Below are 19574 nucleotides of genomic sequence, written 5' to 3' on the forward strand. Positions count from 1 at the left end.
GTCCCGACAACACGTCCCATGCCACGGGAGTCCTCGCAGGCTCAAGAAGGCTTGTAGGCCCCTCCTCCTGGGCACAGCCTTCTGGGACTGGAAGTCCCTCTCTCCCCTTCAGTAGCAGGTGATGGTGAGGAAACGGATCAGAATAACAGACGGCAGTCCGTTAATGCATCATTTTATGTTTAACATTTTTAAAATGTAAAAGACGTGTTTCACACTATTCATGATTCTCTCTCGCATTACAGAATTTACCTGAATTGTGTTATATGTATTAAACAATAGTAAGTAACTCACTGTAGTAAATAAATCCATATGTCAATGTTGAGCTAAACGTTTTATAAAAAAACGATTAGTTCTATAAACAGAGCTCCTGAGTGGCAATATATTATACAACAAATAAAAGAATATTAATAACAAGCAAATTAAAATATAATTTAACATTCATTCATTACACATTTCGGAGTGCAACATATAATACTGACAACATGGAAGGAAACAAATTAAGCATGATACATGACACTATGAAACTTTTAATCTACAGATAAAGATGTACATTGTTTCTTTTGTAATATTTACCACAATACTGCTGCTCTGGGTCCCCCTGCTGACTGTGCAGAGTCAGAGAAAGTTCTTCTGAAGATCCACGTGTGCAGTGTGAAGAAACATTGACACTACTTTTGGGAGGGGGCATAACTCCTGCAAATCCTCTGCCTTCTGTCCTGCCCCATTCCAGGTGTTGTCCAGTCCTTTCCCTACTGCCTGTGTCTTCATGTGACAATGTCCTGCCAGATCTTGTTCTGTGCTACTTTTCTCACCACAGTGCCAGGTTCCCTTTAGAACTGAAGATCATTGTTGAGGGGCTTCATCCCTATGGTCTCCAATTTCTCCTGCAAGAAACTCAGGACCCTCTCTTCTTTAAACTCTGGCATTTGGGAGATTCGAAGACCAAAAGGAGAACCAGAAGGGAGGAGAACTGTATGGTGGCCCTCAGAAGGCTCAGGAATGGCCTTCTTCATGTTCGCATATGTCGTATCATGTTTGTCGAGGTTGGTGGAAATCTCAGACTCTGCAATGGAGTTCTCCACCTACATAACGAAGGTGACAAATTTTGCATCCTAGGCAGAATAAATTGCTATAAATAAAAATGAAGGAGAAACATGCCTGGAGAATTGTTACCTAAAAACAGTTTTAAGGATATTATTTTAGGATAGAGAAGTAGATGCATTTGGATATGAAAATGCGTGGATGTACTCCTCCATGTGTCCTTGCACTCAGCTACAGATTGGACCCCAGAATGTACCTGCCTGAAATCTCAGATTCCTCCACTGGGCTTAACTTGCTAATAACCTGCCAAATATTATGCTCATTCATTGCACAAATGCAAGGTTTTTAGCACATGCCAGACCCTTTGGCCAACCCGTTCTAAGCAGGGCATAAGGCTTTGTGTAGTCAGAGTTGGCAGCCTGTGGCAGGTTTGGAGCTGGGCCAGGCTAAATTCTGCTGCATATGGCCTTCTGCTCCATAAGCATCCTACAGAGACTGGCCAACAAAAGTTGTTAGTGTCAAGAGTGTACACTGTGATGGGATGAATTTACAAATGGCTATGTTTGTGATGTCATTCCCTAGATATACATACAGTCCCAGATTGAGTCAGTTAAAATTACCAATTTGCCACATGTAACCGAAATCCCCAGCAACCATCTGATGTGCAAGAGTGAACTGTCTGAAAATTGAGCTGTTGTGTGTGCATATACATCAGGGAAGCAGCCCCTGCAATTGCATACATCTTGCATTTTGGTGGAGTACCCATTGTGCCTTTTGTGGGAATGGCGTTACTTGTAATAGAGTGGATGAATTGTTATGTGGGTGCAATCAATGGGACCTGATATCTGAAGGAAGTGGAAAAGGGAATAGAATCCCCTTGTCACTTGTTGCCTTTCAGCTAGCAACTGTTGTATGATGGTAAACGAGGTCACTTGTCTGATGATGCATCTCAGTAACTGTCAGAAGCACTGTGATTGGCTTGACTGTGAGAAGTACACAGTGTCCCAGCTGACTTTCTGGAAAGATTCAGTGGCCAGTAAATAGAATGCAGCCAGTATTTTGACATGAGCAAGAACCACCTGGGAGCAGGCTGTATGTGATGTAAGTCCCAGTTCTCACTATGCAACCATGTCAAGGATCACAACAGCTGAGAAGCCATATCTAGCAATTACACCTTCCCTGGACATAGCAAAGATGGTTATTCCTGCCAGTAAAACCCCTCTCTCTCTTCCTCAAGTAATTGTTCCACAAAATGAGGAGCAAGGCAACAAAGAAATTCACCAACATGCTAAAATTGGTTTTGGTTTTTATCTGTGCACAGCCTGTGTGATAATGTTTTGTATGTTGATGGGTGTGGTAGAGTCCTTACTGCGGTAGCAAGTCTGTCGAATGTGTTGTAATTTGTGTTCTCAACCAGTTCAAGCTAGGTTTTGAAACGTAAAAATATTTCCCCAAGATTTTACACTCTGTGATATTAGTATTATTACCTGCCTCCACTGATTCCCATAAAACTCCCTTGCAATGCCAGTGATTGGCCATGTACGATGTGTAACTTAGCTTGAGTAGATATGAACCTGTTTGCTCAGTGGTACTACTGGAGGAGATGTGGGTGTAACTTTGGTGAATATCTAGCAGCTTTTTCGTTTTTGGGCATATTTTGCATTTGCTTGTGCCTCCGTATGCTCCTCCTTGATTTCCCTTTTACCCCACCCATTTAGTTGTAGAGATTCCACATTTGCTTGCCGCTCCCAATCCCCCCCTCCCAAGTGTACATCAAAAACATATTTTCTGTGCAGAGTTCTCTGTACATAAAAGACTGGGCAGGGATAGGCAGAGGCCACTGCCACAAGATTAATAGGTAGCATTTGTGAGTACATACTGAATGATCTGCTCCCACATCTTAATACTGTACCTCTGCAAAAGATTCATGCAAAGATAAAAATGAATACACATGCAAAGCGCACAACTTTTTTGGCAAAGAAACATCCTTCTGAAGGGTCGGATCTTTCAGGTCTCCCCCAATGCATGGTGAAGTGGCAAAAATACATAGTGTGATCGGAAGATATTGCTTTTTCAGCAAATATCTCAATGAGTTGTTTAACAAAAGGTATATGTTCCCAAGGAAGGTGGGAGACTTTGTGGCGTTTGGTGGTCTTGGGACCACAATTTTAATTTCTACAGATATAGATACTTAAGCATGGGGGATTCACAATTTTTCAACGTTTTCACAGTATGGAGTCTTTGTTTGTAACTGTTAAACAATCAGTTCTTCTTCTCAGGTTATGGCAAATAATAAGGCACTCTGGTGTGAATAGCAGGTCTATCAGTGACTAAGAGTAATCATGCTGTCCAGATTCTGCCAAGAGTAATGAATCAAGGTTGTCAGACATAATAAAATCTGCAGTCTTAAGACTGTTTTGAGGCTGATCTGGAATTATAAAGGAGGCAATGCAGGATACTTGATCCCTAAATACGATTTATGTCTTTTGCATGTCATTGTAATCACTAAATTGTTGTCTTCTTAACTAAATTCATTTGTTTTCCTTTTCTAGAATCTTGTTTTACTTTTGCTATGCATGCACCCTGTGAACTTTTCTATGAAGAACAGCTTTCTCCTTCTCACAAACTACAAAGGATAATCCGGGGAATCCTCATCAAATCTGTTATACCTTTAGGTGCTTGATTGCTTTGTCTTTGTGGGAGCTTAGCTGCAAGAGCGCTCTCCCTTCTTTATGTCAAGATCTATCTTTGGATTTTATGATTTCCTCCAATTAAGGCAACAAAAAATATATTTTCAATGTTTTTACATCATAAATGTAATCTACAAAATATTAATATTGTAGATAACAACATCAGATATTGATTTGCACAATGTAAAGCCTTGTTAGGTTTTGTGGTTTTGCCCACACAGTTTGATGTGGGCACCTAGCCGTGGCAAAGCAGTTCCTTAACACCTAGATTCTGATCTGACATTTAGCCTTTTTGTGCTATTAATTGTATTAGAATGCTACAGCAAACTATATGATGCACATTCTAACAGAAGACATTAGAACAAAGGCTATTCACCTAACGCAGAACTCACTGTGGACAAGACCTCTGCTCAAGAGGAGCTGATCATTGATGACAGAAGGGTTTTGTTTCTGAACAACAGAATCACAGTGGTAAGGCTGCCTTTCACTGTTCTGTTAAGAGAATGGGAAGTTAACCTGGAAAATATGAAGGTGACAAGTCAAGAGCACAGGCACTTGACATTACTGTGAGACTGTGAAGAAAGTGCTGAATGTTTGTGAGAGAGAGGTACAGTGTTGGAAGGGAATTTCTGTGATGATCACCTCACAATCACAATATTAGGCAGTGTCTGGCTGCATCGATACTGACAGCAAACCAGGATCACCCGGATCATCTAGGTTCCTATTTCCTTGTTAGTTGTGACACCAAAGGACAGGATTGTAAGCCAGCTTGTGTTTCTCTTACACTACTATTACTTCTCAAAGCATGTCTTGTGCCTTTGTGAAGCATGTCATTGATGTGGCACCTACCACTTCCGCCTACCTCCTATTGGTGTACAGTGGTGGCTGCCTTGGAACGGGATTGGTGGGGTGGGTTGGGGGTGGGAATGGATAAACAAATAAAAGAAAAAAATGTACCTTCGCTGCTGTGCCTCCGCATGCCTCTCCTCCATCCTCTTCATCTGCTGGAAAGCACCGGAAGCACCCAGGCTTACATACTCTCCCAGCCAATAAGTGTTCTGATTGGTCTGAGTGGCCTGTTTGGTCACTCAGGCAGTGCCTGGGAGCCTGGGCAAGTTCTCAACGGGGCTGTGCAACACAGCCCCATGGAGAGCATGCAAACCACTCCTCACTCTGCCCTGGTCATAGAGCCGAGCCTCGCTCCGACCTGGCTGAGATTCCCGCATAGAAAAATAAACTGATATTAACGTCCTGTTATTATCATTTGATTTTTATTTCTTGCACTGGTGAAATAGCAGTGGGGTGACGGTCTTCCGCCTTAGCATGTGAGCTGCTACTGTTGGTTTATAGAATGAAGACAATTTCTTAAATCACAAGCAATACGCTTAGCATGTGCCGTGATAGAGCATTCTGGACATCATAGTGTATTGTGTTTTTTTATATTTCTTCTATATTCTGTTGGATGAATGATTTCCACTGTTTTTCATCTACTGTGTCAAATGCCACCAATCTAAAATGAAAAAAACACAGAAATGATGGATGGAATGCAGTGCAAATCAAACATTCATCCCAGTCAAGAGATCTGGTTTAACTCCATTGTTCTTTTGCTCACCATGCCACCCCAGTTTAGACCCAGCCATATGCAAATCAGTCTCTACCCTGCTCCTCATGGGAACTGCCAAGCCAGGTCCTCCCTGGACCAGAAACAAGCATCCTGGGACCGGTTTCATAATATCACCCCTCATCGGCCCGGTTAGCTGGAATTCAGTGGCACAGTGAGCCCTGGACCAATGTCTGGGCATACCCAGCACCCAGTATACCCAAGACGTGGATTCTGGACTCACTGTGACGCTGGGCTACATGCACTTTATAATGAGAGATAAAAGTGGAAGGGGAGGACCATATGGCAGCTTGGGAAATGCCACAATTGAAACCCCACCTAGTTACTCCAGAAAGCTGCGATACTCATTTGGGAATAGGCTCTAACTGTACCCGGGAGTTCTTTGCTCCAGTCCTGATATGCCAAATGTTGGAAGGCGGACCCCGAGAAGTCGGCGAGACCACTCAGGGGGGGGCCCCCACACTGTACGAAGTAGCCGAGCGCTGCAGAGAAGCCTCCTGGGAGATCCTTCTCCTATTATGTACTAGCACAGTAACCCCACCACACAGGACTCAAGGAGGTTGTCTCAAGACGAGCAATTCTTTATCAGCACTTAAGGGTTACGGGCTCAATATTTACACGAAAAGGGATCAAGGGATCCACAAAAGTCTCAGTGTCTCTTTAGAAGGGAAGGGGTAGCGGGACAGTCTTTGGCAGGAGCTTGGTACGAGGGTACCTGGGGCCCAGTTCTCATCCTCAAGCTGGAGGGCCTCCGGAACTCGGAGGGGTCGAGCCGCGACGGCGTCAGCAGGGCTCTGGCGTTCAGTTCGTGGAGAGCCGCGACCAGGTCAGCGGGGCTCTCAAGATGGTTTCTACTCAGCTCGAGCCGCGACGTCGTCAGCAGGGCTCCGAGGGAGGTTTCAGCGAGGTTGGGCTGCGACAGCGTCAGCAGGGCCCCGATGTTCCGGGGGGCTTCAAGGTTTCAGCAAGAAGGAGCCGCGACACAGTCTGCAGGGCTCGTGGTGGTTTCAAGCAAGAGTTCTTCTCCGTAGGGTCGGCCGCGATTCAATCAGCAGGGCTCTCGACTCCGGGATACAACTGCCGGTCTGTTGCGGGGTCGCCCCAGATATAGGCCTGGAGCCCTTTGAAGTCCGGACCCTTGCGCCCGGAGGGGCGGAGAGGCCGGGGTGGGAGCGGCCAGACGCCCAGCAGGAGAGGCGCCGGGCCCAGGAGAGATGGAGGCCGATCGCACCTCGGTGTGTGGGGACGGTTGGGGGTCCCATCGATACCGCTCTCCGCCAGGGCGAAGAGGTGTTCACGTGATACCCCCTGGCCAGTTCTTGGTGCCTCAATGTCTGGGCCTCGCTGGGGCCGAGGCCGGGTTGAGCGGGGTCAGATGGACTGGTGTGCAGGGTCACGTGGCAGGCAACAAAATGGTGGAGCCCCGAGGTGTATGCGACCTCGTGCGGCTCGAACGGGTGGCCCGTGGAGGCCAGGGCGGGGAACGGGCCCAACCCCAGGGAAGTCAGGACCACGCCACGAGGCCGGGTCCAACAGGTGTCCCCCCCAGCCGAAGGCAGGGAGAGTCACCCATCTTCTTGGGGATTCTCCTCGTCAAGGCGGAAGAAGCGGGACAGGCCGTCAGCGTTGGCGTGGTCATTGCCGGGTCGGTGCTCAACCGAAAAGTCCATCCCTTGCAGGGCAATGGACCATCGCAGCAGCTTGGGATTCTCGCCTCTCATTTGCATTAACCACCGCAAAGGCCGGTGGTCGGTCTGGACCCGAAAGTGGGTACCGAAGAGATAGGGCCGGAGCTTCTGAAGGGCCCACACTACAGCGAAGGCCTCGCGCTCGATGGTGCTCCATCGTTGCTCCCGGGGCAGCAGCCGTCGGCTGATGAAGGCCACCGGGCGGTCGAGTCCCTTCTCATCAACCTGAGACAGGACGGCCCCGATCCCATATTCGGAGGCGTCTGTCTGTACGATAAACTCTTTACTGTAGTCAGGGGCCTGGAGCACAGGGGCAGTGCACATCGCGGCCTTGAGAGTCTCGAAAGCTGATTGGCAGCGGGGAGTCCAGTGCACCTTCTTGGGCTGTTTCTTCGAGGTGAGCTCCGTGAGAGGCCCCACAATGCTCCCATAGTCCCGGATGAACCGCCGGTAGTATCCGGTGAGGCCAAGGAAGGCCCGCACAGCGGTCTGGGTAGTGGGAGGTTCCCATGCCTGGATGGCATCGACTTTTGGTTGGAGGGGGGCCACCTGACCGCTTCCCACCTGATGGCCCAGGTAGGTCACCGATCCTTGGCCGACCTGGCATTTGCTGGCCTTAATTGTGAGCCCAGCCCTTTGGAGGGCGGCCAGGACGGCTTTGAGGTGAACTAGGTGCTCAGCCCAGTGGTTGCTGTACACGGCAATGTCATCCAAATAGGCCGCGCTGAAGGCCTCGAGCCCGGCCAGGACCTTGTTTACGAGTCTCTGAAAAGTGGCCGGGGCATTCTTCATGCCGAAGGGCATCACCCGAAAGTGGTAATGCCCATCAGGGGTAGAAAAGGCGGATCTTTCTCGGGCGCCGGGGGTAAGCTGAATCTGCCAGTACCCGGCGGTGAGGTCCAGCGTGCTCAGGTAGCGGGCGGACCCTAAGCGATCGATGAGTTCGTCGGCCCGGGGTATAGGATGGGCGTCCGTCTTGGTCACAGCATTCAGGGCCCGGTAGTCTACACAAAATCGCAGCTCCGGGGGATGGCCGGGGGCTGCGGCCTTTGGTACCAGGACGACAGGGCTGGCCCACGGGCTGTCAGAGGGCTCGATGACCCCGAGGGCCAACATCTTCGCTACTTCGGCCTGGAGGCATGCCCGTACTCGGTCGGGTACCCTGTAGGCTCGGTGTCTCACGGGGGGGCTGTCCCCGGTGTCGACGTCGTGGACGCACCAGTGGGTCACCCCCGGGGTGAGGGAGAAGAGGGCTGCGTAGTCCTGCAGCAGTTGTTGACAGTCGATGCGCTGTTCCGGGGTCAGGGAGGAGGCGAGCTGTACACCTTTGATGGATCCGTCGTGGACGTCGTTCTGCAAGAGGTCGGGTAGGGGCTCGGAGTCGGCCTCGCCCCCCTCGTCGGTCACCAGCAGCAGGCTCAGTTCGGTCCGGGCGAAGTAGGGTTTGAGCCTGTTAGCATGTAGAACCCGGAGGGGGTTCCGGGGGGACTCTAGGTCAACTAGGTAGGTGACGGAGCTCTTCTTTTCCACCACCTTGAAGGGCCCAGTCCACTTGTCCTGGAGGGCGCAGGGCTCAACAGGGGCCATGACCCAGACTCGCTGGCCTGGCTCGAACTCGATTGTCGAGGCGTTCCGATCGTACCACCGCTTCATGTCCTCCTGGCTGGCTTCGAGGTTGGCTTCGGCCAGGGCTCGGAACTTGCGGGTCTGGTTACGTAGGGTCAGGAGGTATCGGTAGACGTCAGGAGGGGCGCCCTGGAGCTTCGTCTCCCAGCCCTCTTTGACCAGGCTGAGGGGCCCGCGGACCGGATGTCCATACAATAGTTCAAACGGGCTGAACCCCAGGCACTTCTGCGGGACTTCCCGGTAGGCGAACAGGAGGCATGGCAGTAGGACATCCCATCTCCGCCTGGAGGGGCTCTTCCAAGCCCTGGATCATCCCCTTTAGGGTTCGGTTAAAGCGCTCTACCAGCCCGTTCCCCTGGGGGTGATAGGGGGTTGTGAATTTGTACGTGACCCCGCACTGCTGCCACAGGGACCGCATGTATTTGGAGATGAAGTTTGTGCCCCGGTCGCTCACCACTTCGCGGGGAAATCCCACTCGGGAGAAGATTCCCATTAAGGCCCGGCCCACCACGGGGGCCGTTACAGTTCTTAGCGGGACAGCCTCCGGGTACCTGGTGGCGTGGTCCACGAGGACCAGGATGAAGCGGTGGCCCAGGGCGGTCCGGGGGTCCAGGGGCCCCACAATGTCGATCCCGACTCGTTCGAACGGGGTGCTGACGGCTGGAAAGGGCTGGAGGGGGGCCTTGACCCGACCCCCGGTCTTCCCGCTGGCTTGGCAGGTCTGACAGGACCGGCAGTGGTTGTCCACGTCTTTTCGCATCCGGGGCCAGTAGAAGTGGGTCACCAGACGGCTGTAAGTTTTGTCTTGTCCCAGGTGCCCGGCGAGGGGCACGTCATGTGCCAGGTTGAGAAGGAACTCTCGGAAGCGGAGAGGGACCACCAACACGCGGCTGGCCCCGAGTTCTGCCACTTTCTGTTCACTGTACAATAGGCCCTCGGCCCAGTAGACCCAGTGGGTGCCGGTCTGGTCACCGTTGGCTTGGGCGGACGCTTGTCGTCGGACCCCTTCGAGAGAGGGACAGGACTGCTGTTCTTGCTGGAACTGCTCTCGCGAGGGGCCCCCTTCGTGGCGCCATTGTGTAAGTTCTGGTAGGGCGCCTAGGGAAGCAATCTCTTCGGGGGAGGGTTCAGTCGGTCCAGTGTCGGTGTCCGCCTCCCCCTTGCTGCAGGCGGGGGTTGGTGCGAGCCCCTCGGGCTGGGCGGTACCGGGGGCCTGGGATGAGCAGGGGGCCTGGGCGGCCATGGACCGGGTGATGGCGCAGGCCCATTCGGATAGTCCTAGCATTCGGAGGTGCTCTCGTCGCTCCACTTGAGCCCAGGGGGAACTCTCTAGGTCGTTCCCCAGGAGGCAGTCCACGGGTGCGTCGTCCCGGACAGTCACTTTCAGTAGGCCTGTCACCCCTCCCCACTCGAAGGGGACCACGGCCATCTGGCACAGGCTTTCGCTGTTGTCGGCCGTCCGGACGGGGCACAGCACATCGGGTAGGATTTGTTCGGGGGTCACCAGGTGGCAGCGGACAGCGGTGACACTGGCGCCGGTGTCACGAAGGGCTTCGGCCCGTCGGCCATTGATGGTGACCTGCTGCCGGTATTTGTGGGTGTTGCTTGGGATTGGTGTGCGGGGCACCATTTCTCGGCTGCCCAGGCAGACCAGGGACATGGCCGCCGGCTCCCATTCGGTGGTTCCTCGGTCGAGGATTTCTTCTTCTTCCTCTCCTTCCCCCAGGGCGGCGGCCACTAGCTGTCGGGGCGGGGGCCCGCCGGCCCCGCTTCTTCGGTTCAGGGGGCATACTGGATCGCTGGCATAGTGTCCGGTTTGTTGACAGCCGTAGCAGGTTACTGGGGGCCGTGGTCCGGTTCTGGCTGAGGTCGCCCCTCTTCGGGCTAGGCTCGGGGAGAGGTGTTGCGGCGGCGGCCCTCGAGGCGGGCTCCTGGGGGCCCCGGCGGGGGGGTCCCGATTCCGGTTCGGCCCTCCCCCTCCACCGCGTTGGCGTGGAGGTCCGGTGGGGTTCCTCTGGTACTCCCCCATCGAGTTCCGGGGGACGCGGGTGTTGACCCATCGATCGGCCTCGACGGCGAGTTTACGTGGGTCGGTCATCTTGCTGTCGAGGAGGTGTTGCCTTAGCTCCACGAAGCAATTGTTGGAGAGATGTTCCCAAACAATGAGGTCGACCAGCTGCCCCTAGGTGGTGACCTTGCTACCCTTGATCCATCCTTCTAGGGCCCGGCTGAAAAAGTCCACATATTCCACCCAGGTAGTGCCCGGGATCTTCTTACAGTCTCTGAACCGCTGGCGGTACATTTCCGCGGTTAGCCCGTAGCGGGTGAGCAGGGCCTCATTCATGTGGTCGTAGGAGGTCATCACCTCCTCTGGCAGCTGGAGCAGTGTGTCTCGACCTTCACTAAGGAACCGACCCCACAGGCCGGCGCCCCAGTCCTTTCGGGGCACCCGATTGGAGGTCATGGCCACCTCGTATGCTTTGAACCATTGTTGGATGTCGTCATTTTTGTAGTACTCCTTGACGACATCTTTAGGGATATGTACCTTGTTTTCGGCAGGCGGTAGGGTGTCTCTATTACTGGGGGTGTCGGTCCCCCCGTTCTTTGCCTTGATTTCGAGCTCTTTGAGACTTCGCTCGTGCTCAAGGGTCAGTCTTTTTTCCTCCAACGCTCGGTGCCGTCTCTTCTCTTCTATCTCATCTTGTAGCCGTAGCTGCTCTAGGGCCAGTTTCTTTTCTGCTAGCTGGAGTTCGCCGTCCAGCCGTAGTCGCGCGAGCTCTAGTTCGTGGTTCCGGACCTTCTCCCGTTTCCTTATCTCCTCTTCGGAGAGGCCGATTTCTAGGCTGTTTCTTCCTCCGGTTGCCGGAGTCGGTGCGGTTGATGTGGCCACGGTCAGGGGCAGTGGACCTTCATCCTGGGAGGGGCCTGCCCCGGCCTCTAGCCAGGTCCTCAGGGCTTTCTGCATCTCTTCTTTGGTACCTAGGCCGGTGGTTGCAATGCCCTTGTCTTTGCAGAACTGTTTCAACTCTTTGTGCGTGTATTCCTCCAACCGTTCGGGCTGGAACTCCGTGGTCGTGTTGTTCTCTTGGTTGCTCATGCCTTCCGGTTGTTTGGATGGGTAGCTAGTGGGTTACTGGCTTGTACGTACTGCGTTCGGCTCGGATCCCGTCGCTGGCCACCAAATGTTGGAAGGCAGACCCCGAGAAGTCGGCGAGACCACTCAGGGGGGGGCCCCCACACTGTACGAAGTAGCCGAGCGCTGCAGAGAAGCCTCCTGGGAGATCCTTCTCCTATTATGTACTAGCACAGTAACCCCACCACACAGGACTCAAGGAGGTTGTCTCAAGACGAGCAATTCTTTATCAGCATTTAAGGGTTACGGGCTCAATATTTACACGAAAAGGGATCAAGGGATCCACAAAAGTCTCAGTGTCTCTTTAGAAGGGAAGGGGTAGCGGGACAGTCTTTGGCAGGAGCTTGGTACGAGGGTACCTGGGGCCCAGTTCTTATCCTCAAGCTGGAGGGCCTCCGGAACTCGGAGGGGTCGAGCCGCGACGGCGTCAGCAGGGCTCTGGCGTTCAGTTCGTGGAGAGCCGCGACCAGGTCAGCGGGGCTCTCAAGATGGTTTCTACTCAGCTCGAGCCGCGACGTCGTCAGCAGGGCTCCGAGGGAGGTTTCAGCGAGGTTGGGCCGCGACAGCGTCAGCAGGGCCCCGATGTTCCGGGGGGCTTCAAGGTTTCAGCAAGAAGGAGCCGCGACGCAGTCTGCAGGGCTCGTGGTGGTTTCAAGCAAGAGTTCTTCTCCGTAGGGTCGGCCGCGATTCAATCAGCAGGGCTCTCGACTCCGGGATACAACTGCCGGTCTGTTGCGGGGTCGCCCCAGATATAGGCCTGGAGCCCTTTGAAGTCCGGACCCTTGCGCCCGGAGGGGCGGAGAGGCCGGGGTGGGAGAGGCCAGACGCCCAGCAGGAGAGGCGCCGGGCCCAGGAGAGATGGAGGCCGATCGCACCTCGGTGTGTGGGGACGGTTGGGGGTCCCATCGATACCGCCCTCCGCCAGGGCGATGAGGTGTTCACGTGATACCCCCTGGCCAGTTCTTGGTGCCTCAATGTCTGGGCCTCGCTGGGGCCGAGGCCATGTTGAGCGGGGTCAGGTGGACTGGTGTGCAGGGTCACGTGGCAGGCAACAAAATGGTGGAGCCCCGAGGTGTATGCGACCTCGTGCGGCTCGAACGGGTGGCCCGTGGAGGCCAGGGCGGGGAACGGGCCCAACCCCAGGGAAGTCAGGACCACGCCACGAGGCCGGGTCCAACACCAAAGAAATTGTCGATTTCTCCCATCTCCGTAGTAGATTTTTTTACACCTTTTAACAGGACCAAAATGATCAAGAGGCTGTCAGATTTCCCACATTCAGCTGATCTTAACCCTCACAGCATCAAGAATATGAATCAAAGGGTCTTAGTCAAAGGAATCTGGTTGTAGAGAAGGAAGAACCCCCTTTTGATGTCTGTCAAAATGCAGAACGTATCTTGAAGAGGAATTTAGTATCTAAAGAAAGGACAAACCGATCCTTAAAAATTATAAGAAAAGGGTGTCAATACATAAGGGGGCAAAAACCAAATTAAATGATGGACGGAGTGTTGAACATTGCAAGCACTCACCCCCAGTCAACTGATCTGGGTTTAATCCATCACCGTTCTTTAGCCCACTCTGCTACCCCAGTTCAAACATGGCCATATGCAAATCAGTCCAACCCTGTGCCTCATGGGAACAGTCCAGCTTGAACTGCCAAGCCATGTCTTCCCTGGAACTGAAACAAGCTTCCTAGGACCGGTTTCTGGCATTTCAGCCGTCTTCAGCCAGGCTTGCTTGAATCCAGTGGCAAAGTGAGCAAGGGACTCACGTCTGAGCATACCCTGCCAACTTATGGCGAACAAAGCAAAAACCGAGTGGGACGGGGATGCTCAGACGTGAGTCCCGTGCTCCCCATGCCACTGGAATAAACCTATCCTGGCTGAAGAGGGGTGAAACCCCGACAGCGGTCCCAGGATGCTTGTTTCCAGTCCAGGGAGGACCTGGCCTGGCAGTTCGGGCCTAACTGTTCCCATTGGGTACAGGGTCAAGAATGATTTGCATATGGCCGGGTCCAAACTGGAATGGCAAGGCGAGCAAAAATATGATGGATTTAGGCTCAGATTTCTGTACTGGGGTGAATGTATGACATTGTTCTGCAGTCTGTCCATCAATAGTTCTTTTTGCATTTGTCACCCCGAGTGGGACGGGTATGCTCAGACGTGAGTCCCGTGCTCCCCACGCCACTGGAAGCAAGCTATTCTGGCTGAAGAGGGGTGAAACCCCGAAACCGGTCCTAGGATGCTTGTTTCCATCATTCGTTTGCTCACCAAGCCACCCCAGTTTTGACCTGGCCATATGCAAATCAGTCTTGACCCTGTGCTTCATGGGAACAGTCCAGCCCGAACTGCCAAGCCAGGTCCTCCCTGGACCGGAAACAAGCATCCTAGGAACGGTTTTGGGGTTTCACCCCTCTTTAGCCACGATAGCTTGATTCCAGTGGCACAGTGAGCCCAGGGCCCACATCTGGGCATACCTGGCGCACTTAGGGCAAGAAAACAAAAGACACACAATTGATGGATGGAATGCAGAACAAATCAAAACATTCACCCCCAGTCAAGAGATCTGGTTAAATCCATCATTCGTTTGCTCACCAAGCCACCCCAGTTTTGACCTGGCCATATGCAAATCAGTCTTGACCCTGTGCCTCATGGGAACAGTCCAGCCCGAACTGCCAAGCCAGGTCCTCCCTGGACCGGAAACAAGCATCCTAGGACCGGTTTCGGAGTTTCACCCCTCTTCAGCCAGGATAGTTTGATTCCAGTGGCACAGCGATCCCAGAACCCACGTCTGGGCATACCTGGCGCACTTAGGGCAAGAAAGCAAAAGACACACAATTGATGGATGGAATGCAAAACAAATCAAAACATTCACCCCCAGTCAAGAGATCTGGTTAAATCCATCATTCTTTTGCTCACCGTGCCACCCCAGTTTAGACATGGCCATATGCAAATCAGTCTTGACCCTGTGCCTCATGGGAACAGTCCAGCCCGAACTGCCAAGCCAGGTCCTCCCTGGACCGGAAACAAGCATCCAAGGACCGGTTTCGGAGTTTCACCCCTCTTCAGCCAGGATAGCTTGATTCCAGTGGCACAGTGAAAAAGTAATAGACACATAATTGATGGATGGAATGCCGAACAAATGAAAACATTCACCCACAGTCAAGAAATCTGGTTAAATCCATCATTCTTTTGCTCACCATGCCACCCCAGTGAAACCCCGAAACCGGTCCTTGGATGCTTGTTTCCAGTCCAGGGAGGCCATATGACATTGTTCTGCATTCTGTCCATCAATAGTTCTTTTTGCATTTGTCACCCCGAGTGGGACGGGGATGCTCAGACGGGAGTCCCGTGCTCCCCATGCCACTGGAATCAAGCTATCCTGGCTGAAGAGGTGTGAAACCCCAAAACAGGTCCTAGGATGCTTGTTTCCAATCCAGGGAGGACCTGGCCTGGCAGTTCGGGCTGGACTGTTCCGATTGGGTACAGGGTCAAGACTGATTTGCATATGGCTGGGTCCAAACTGGAATGGCATGGTGAGCAAAAAAACGATGGATTTAGGCCCAGATCTCTGTACTGGGTGAATGTATGACATTGTTCTGCATTCTGTCCATCAATAGTTCTTTTTGCAGAGGCCATAGCAGAGGCTCTTAAGATATAAACCATTGTATCCAACAGGAACTTTGTTCTCAGTCATTAGGGAGGATGGAATACCTGTCAATCTGTTGTACCTGTGTCAGGTCTATATTGTGCGTACCTGAGTAAGTTGGCATGTATCTTTAAACCTTGAGTGTTGAGTAATAAGTGTTTTGTGTTCTTATGTACTGTGACTTAGATTGATTCTCTCTGTGGTTAGATGTTTGCTAGCTGGAGAGGGAGTATCATCTGTAGTAGTTGATGTTTTAAATAAATACCTATTTCAACCTTCATGGCCTGAGGACATTTACTTCTCAAGATTAGCGATGGTCATTTCCAGCGCTTACGACACATAACAATGACTACAACTGGGTGTTGCGAGAACCCAGTCTGATTGGTAGGACATCGTGAACACTACAACAATCTGCAAGGGTGTTTTTTTCTTGTTTTAAAAATTGGTGGCAAGTGCTGAATGAGTGAATTTCTCACCATGTATATGTTAATTGTGCTTGGACTGCACCAATGGCTTTGGCGTGTGTGTTCTACGTGTGGATTTCTGTCTACATTCTCACAAACAAGAGCGCATATCGTTGACCAACAACAAGGGATATCAGTTGTGAAAAACTGACGTGCAATGACAAGTGAGATGTCAGGGACTATCGGAGACTATGTCCAGAACACAGTCAGGAACTCGGGCAAGGACTGGTGACTGGGTAGAAAACATAAGCAGATAGAGTAGAACAGCACTTCCCAGGATTACACAGGAAGTCAGAGGAGAAAAGAGATCCAAAGGGAAAACCTGCACAAGTGAACAAGATGGCTAAAATTCAGAAAGGATGGGCACTGTAGAGGCAATTTAGCATTTAGAATAACTACACCCAGGAGGGACGTGCAAAATATATATATATATATGTGAGGAACTTACTGAATTTCAGGCCTACAATGTGGAGCTCCCGAGTGCTTTACTCCACATTCCCTTTATTGTTCATATTGTTATGTGTGTATATATTCATATCTATCTATCTATCTATCTATCTATCTATCTATCTATCTATCTATCTATCTATCTATCTATCTATCTATCTATCTATCTATCTATCTATCTATCTATCTATCTATCTCTTTCTCTCTCTATCTCTCTCTCTCTCTCTCTCTATATATATATATATTCCAAAAGAGTTCCATTTACCGGGGGCTCCGACCCTGCAGGGCGGGCTCTCAAAGGCAGGAATGGAGATCCTGCCGCTTTAACACCACAAAACACACCAGAGCCCAACTTCGTCTCACGGCAAGAAGCCGACTTTATTCGTCTCGAGCACTGCAGCTTGTGACACCCTTAAATAGTCCTGACGCGTTTCGGCGTGAATCCGCCTTAATCATAGGTAGGTGTGTCATTAATTAATCCCAAGTGGGCTTGGTCCCGCAGTAGCTGAACTACGGGTACCAGCATGCATCAGGTAGGTTATCCCAGGTAGGTACTGTGTTTGTGTCATTCTGCTGAATAGCGTTCTTCCACCCAGTACTGCTGATCCTTTTGCCAGCCTGACGTTGCCATTAAATTTCTGCTGCTCAGTTGCCATAATGTTTTTGCCAAGTGCTTAAGCCAATGCTGCAATGTTCACCAAAATATGCGCTTCAGCAGCGAAGTTGTAGGAAAAGGACGACGCCCTTCTCCTCTCCCTTTCTTCAACAAAATGCCAGGTAGCCAAGGAAGTCCAGATACGGCAGGCATTGTTGTAAGCGGATCATCCCCCTCCATTTGCATTCCAAAAGAGTTCCATTTACCGGGGGCTCCGATCCTGCAGGGCGGGCTCTCAAAGGCAGGAATGGAGATCCTGCCGCTTTAACACCACAAAACACACCAGAGCCCAACTTCGTCTCACGGCAAGAAGCCGACTTTATTCGTCTCGAGCACTGCAGCTTGTGACACCCTTAAATAGTCCTGACGCGTTTCGGCGTGAATCCGCCTTAATCATAGGTAGGTGTGTCATTAATTAATCCCAAGTGGGCTTGGTCCCGCAGTAGCTGAACTACGGGTACCAGCATGCATCAGGTAGGTTATCCCAGGTAGGTACTGTGTTTGTGTCATTCTGCTGAATAGCGTTCTTCCACCCAGTACTGCTGATCCTTTTGCCAGCCTGACGTTGCCATTAAATTTCTGCTGCTCAGTTGCCATAATGTTTTTGCCAAGTGCTTAAGCCAATGCTGCAATGTTCACCAAAATATGCGCTTCAGCAGCGAAGTTGTAGGAAAAGGACGACGCCCTTCTCCTCTCCCTTTCTTCAACAAAATGCCAGGTAGCCAAGGAAGTCCAGATACGGCAGGCATTGTTGTAAGCGGATCATCCCCCTCCATTTGCATTCCAAAAGAGTTCCATTTACCGGGGGCTCCGACCCTGCAGGGCGGGCTCTCAAAGGCAGGAATGGAGATCCTGCCGCTTTAACACCACAAAACACACCAGAGCCCAACTTCGTCTCACGGCAAGAAGCCGACTTTATTCGTCTCGAGCACTGCAGCTTGTGACACCCTTAAATAGTCCTGACGCGTTTCGGCGTGAATCCGCCTTAATCATAGGTAGGTGTGTCATTAATTAATCCCAAGTGGGCTTGGTCCCGCAGTAGCTGAACTACGGGTACCAGCATGCATCAGGTAGGTTATCCCAGGTAGGTACTGTGTTTGTGTCATTCTGCTGAATAGCGTTCTTCCACCCAGTACTGCTGATCCTTTTGCCAGCCTGACGTTGCCATTAAATTTCTGCTGCTCAGTTGCCATAATGTTTTTGCCAAGTGCTTAAGCCAATGCTGCAATGTTCACCAAAATATGCGCTTCAGCAGCGAAGTTGTAGGAAAAGGACGACGCCCTTCTCCTCTCCCTTTCTTCAACAAAATGCCAGGTAGCCAAGGAAGTCCAGATACGGCAGGCATTGTTGTAAGCGGATCATCCCCCTCCATTTGCATTCCAAAAGAGTTCCATTTACCGGGGGCTCCGACCCTGCAGGGCGGGCTCTCAATGGCAGGAATGGAGATCCTGCCGCTTTAACACCACAAAACACACCAGAGCCCAACTTCGTCTCACGGCAAGAAGCCGACTTTATTCGTCTCGAGCACTGCAGCTTGTGACACCCTTAAATAGTCCTGACGCGTTTCGGCGTGAATCCGCCTTAATCATAGGTAGGTGTATCATTAATTAATCCCAAGTGGGCTTGGTCCCGCAGTAGCTGAACTACGGGTACCAGCATGCATCAGGTAGGTTATCCCAGGTAGGTACTGTGTTTGTGTCATTCTGCTGAATAGCGTTCTTCCACCCAGTACTGCTGATCCTTTTGCCAGCCTGACGTTGCCATTAAATTTCTGCTGCTCAGTTGCCATAATGTTTTTGCCAAGTGCTTAAGCCAATGCTGCAATGTTCACCAAAATATGCGCTTCAGCAGCGAAGTTGTAGGAAAAGGACGACGCCCTTCTCCTCTCCCTTTCTTCAACAAAATGCCAGGTAGCCAAGGAAGTCCAGATACGGCAGGCATTGTTGTAAGCGGATCATCCCCCTCCATTTGCATTCCAAAAGAGTTCCATTTACCGGGGGCTCCGACCCTGCAGGGCGGGCTCTCAAAGGCAGGAATGGAGATCCTGCCGCTTTAACACCACAAAACACACCAGAGCCCAACTTCGTCTCACGGCAAGAAGCCGACTTTATTCGTCTCGAGCACTGCAGCTTGTGACACCCTTAAATAGTCCTGACGCGTTTCGGCGTGAATCCGCCTTAATCATAGGTAGGTGTGTCATTAATTAATCCCAAGTGGGCTTGGTCCCGCAGTAGCTGAACTACGGGTACCAGCATGCATCAGGTAGGTTATCCCAGGTAGGTACTGTGTTTGTGTCATTCTGCTGAATAGCGTTCTTCCACCCAGTACTGCTGATCCTTTTGCCAGCCTGACGTTGCCATTAAATTTCTGCTGCTCAGTTGCCATAATGTTTTTGCCAAGTGCTTAAGCCAATGCTGCAATGTTCACCAAAATATGCGCTTCAGCAGCGAAGTTGTAGGAAAAGGACGACGCCCTTCTCCTCTCCCTTTCTTCAACAAAATGCCAGGTAGCCAAGGAAGTCCAGATACGGCAGGCATTGTTGTAAGCGGATCATCCCCCTCCAT

At 51.5% G+C, this 19574-nt stretch overlaps 1 protein-coding gene across 1 annotated transcript in view; it reads right to left on the reverse strand.

Moving 5' to 3' along the window:
• Window positions 1–830: 830 nt before the first annotated feature.
• Window positions 831–19574, reverse strand: part of LOC146856162 (zinc finger BED domain-containing protein 5-like) — a 34199-nt gene continuing 15455 nt past the window's right edge. The window contains exon 2 of the mRNA XM_085651213.1: window positions 831–1082. Within this exon, the coding sequence (XP_085507339.1) occupies window positions 831–1082 (252 nt within the window). The remainder of the gene's footprint in view (window positions 1083–19574) is intronic.

Source organism: Triturus cristatus, chromosome 4_1 (genome assembly GCF_964204655.1).
Source record: "Triturus cristatus chromosome 4_1, aTriCri1.1, whole genome shotgun sequence".
NCBI classification, from domain to species: domain Eukaryota; kingdom Metazoa; phylum Chordata; class Amphibia; order Caudata; family Salamandridae; genus Triturus; species Triturus cristatus.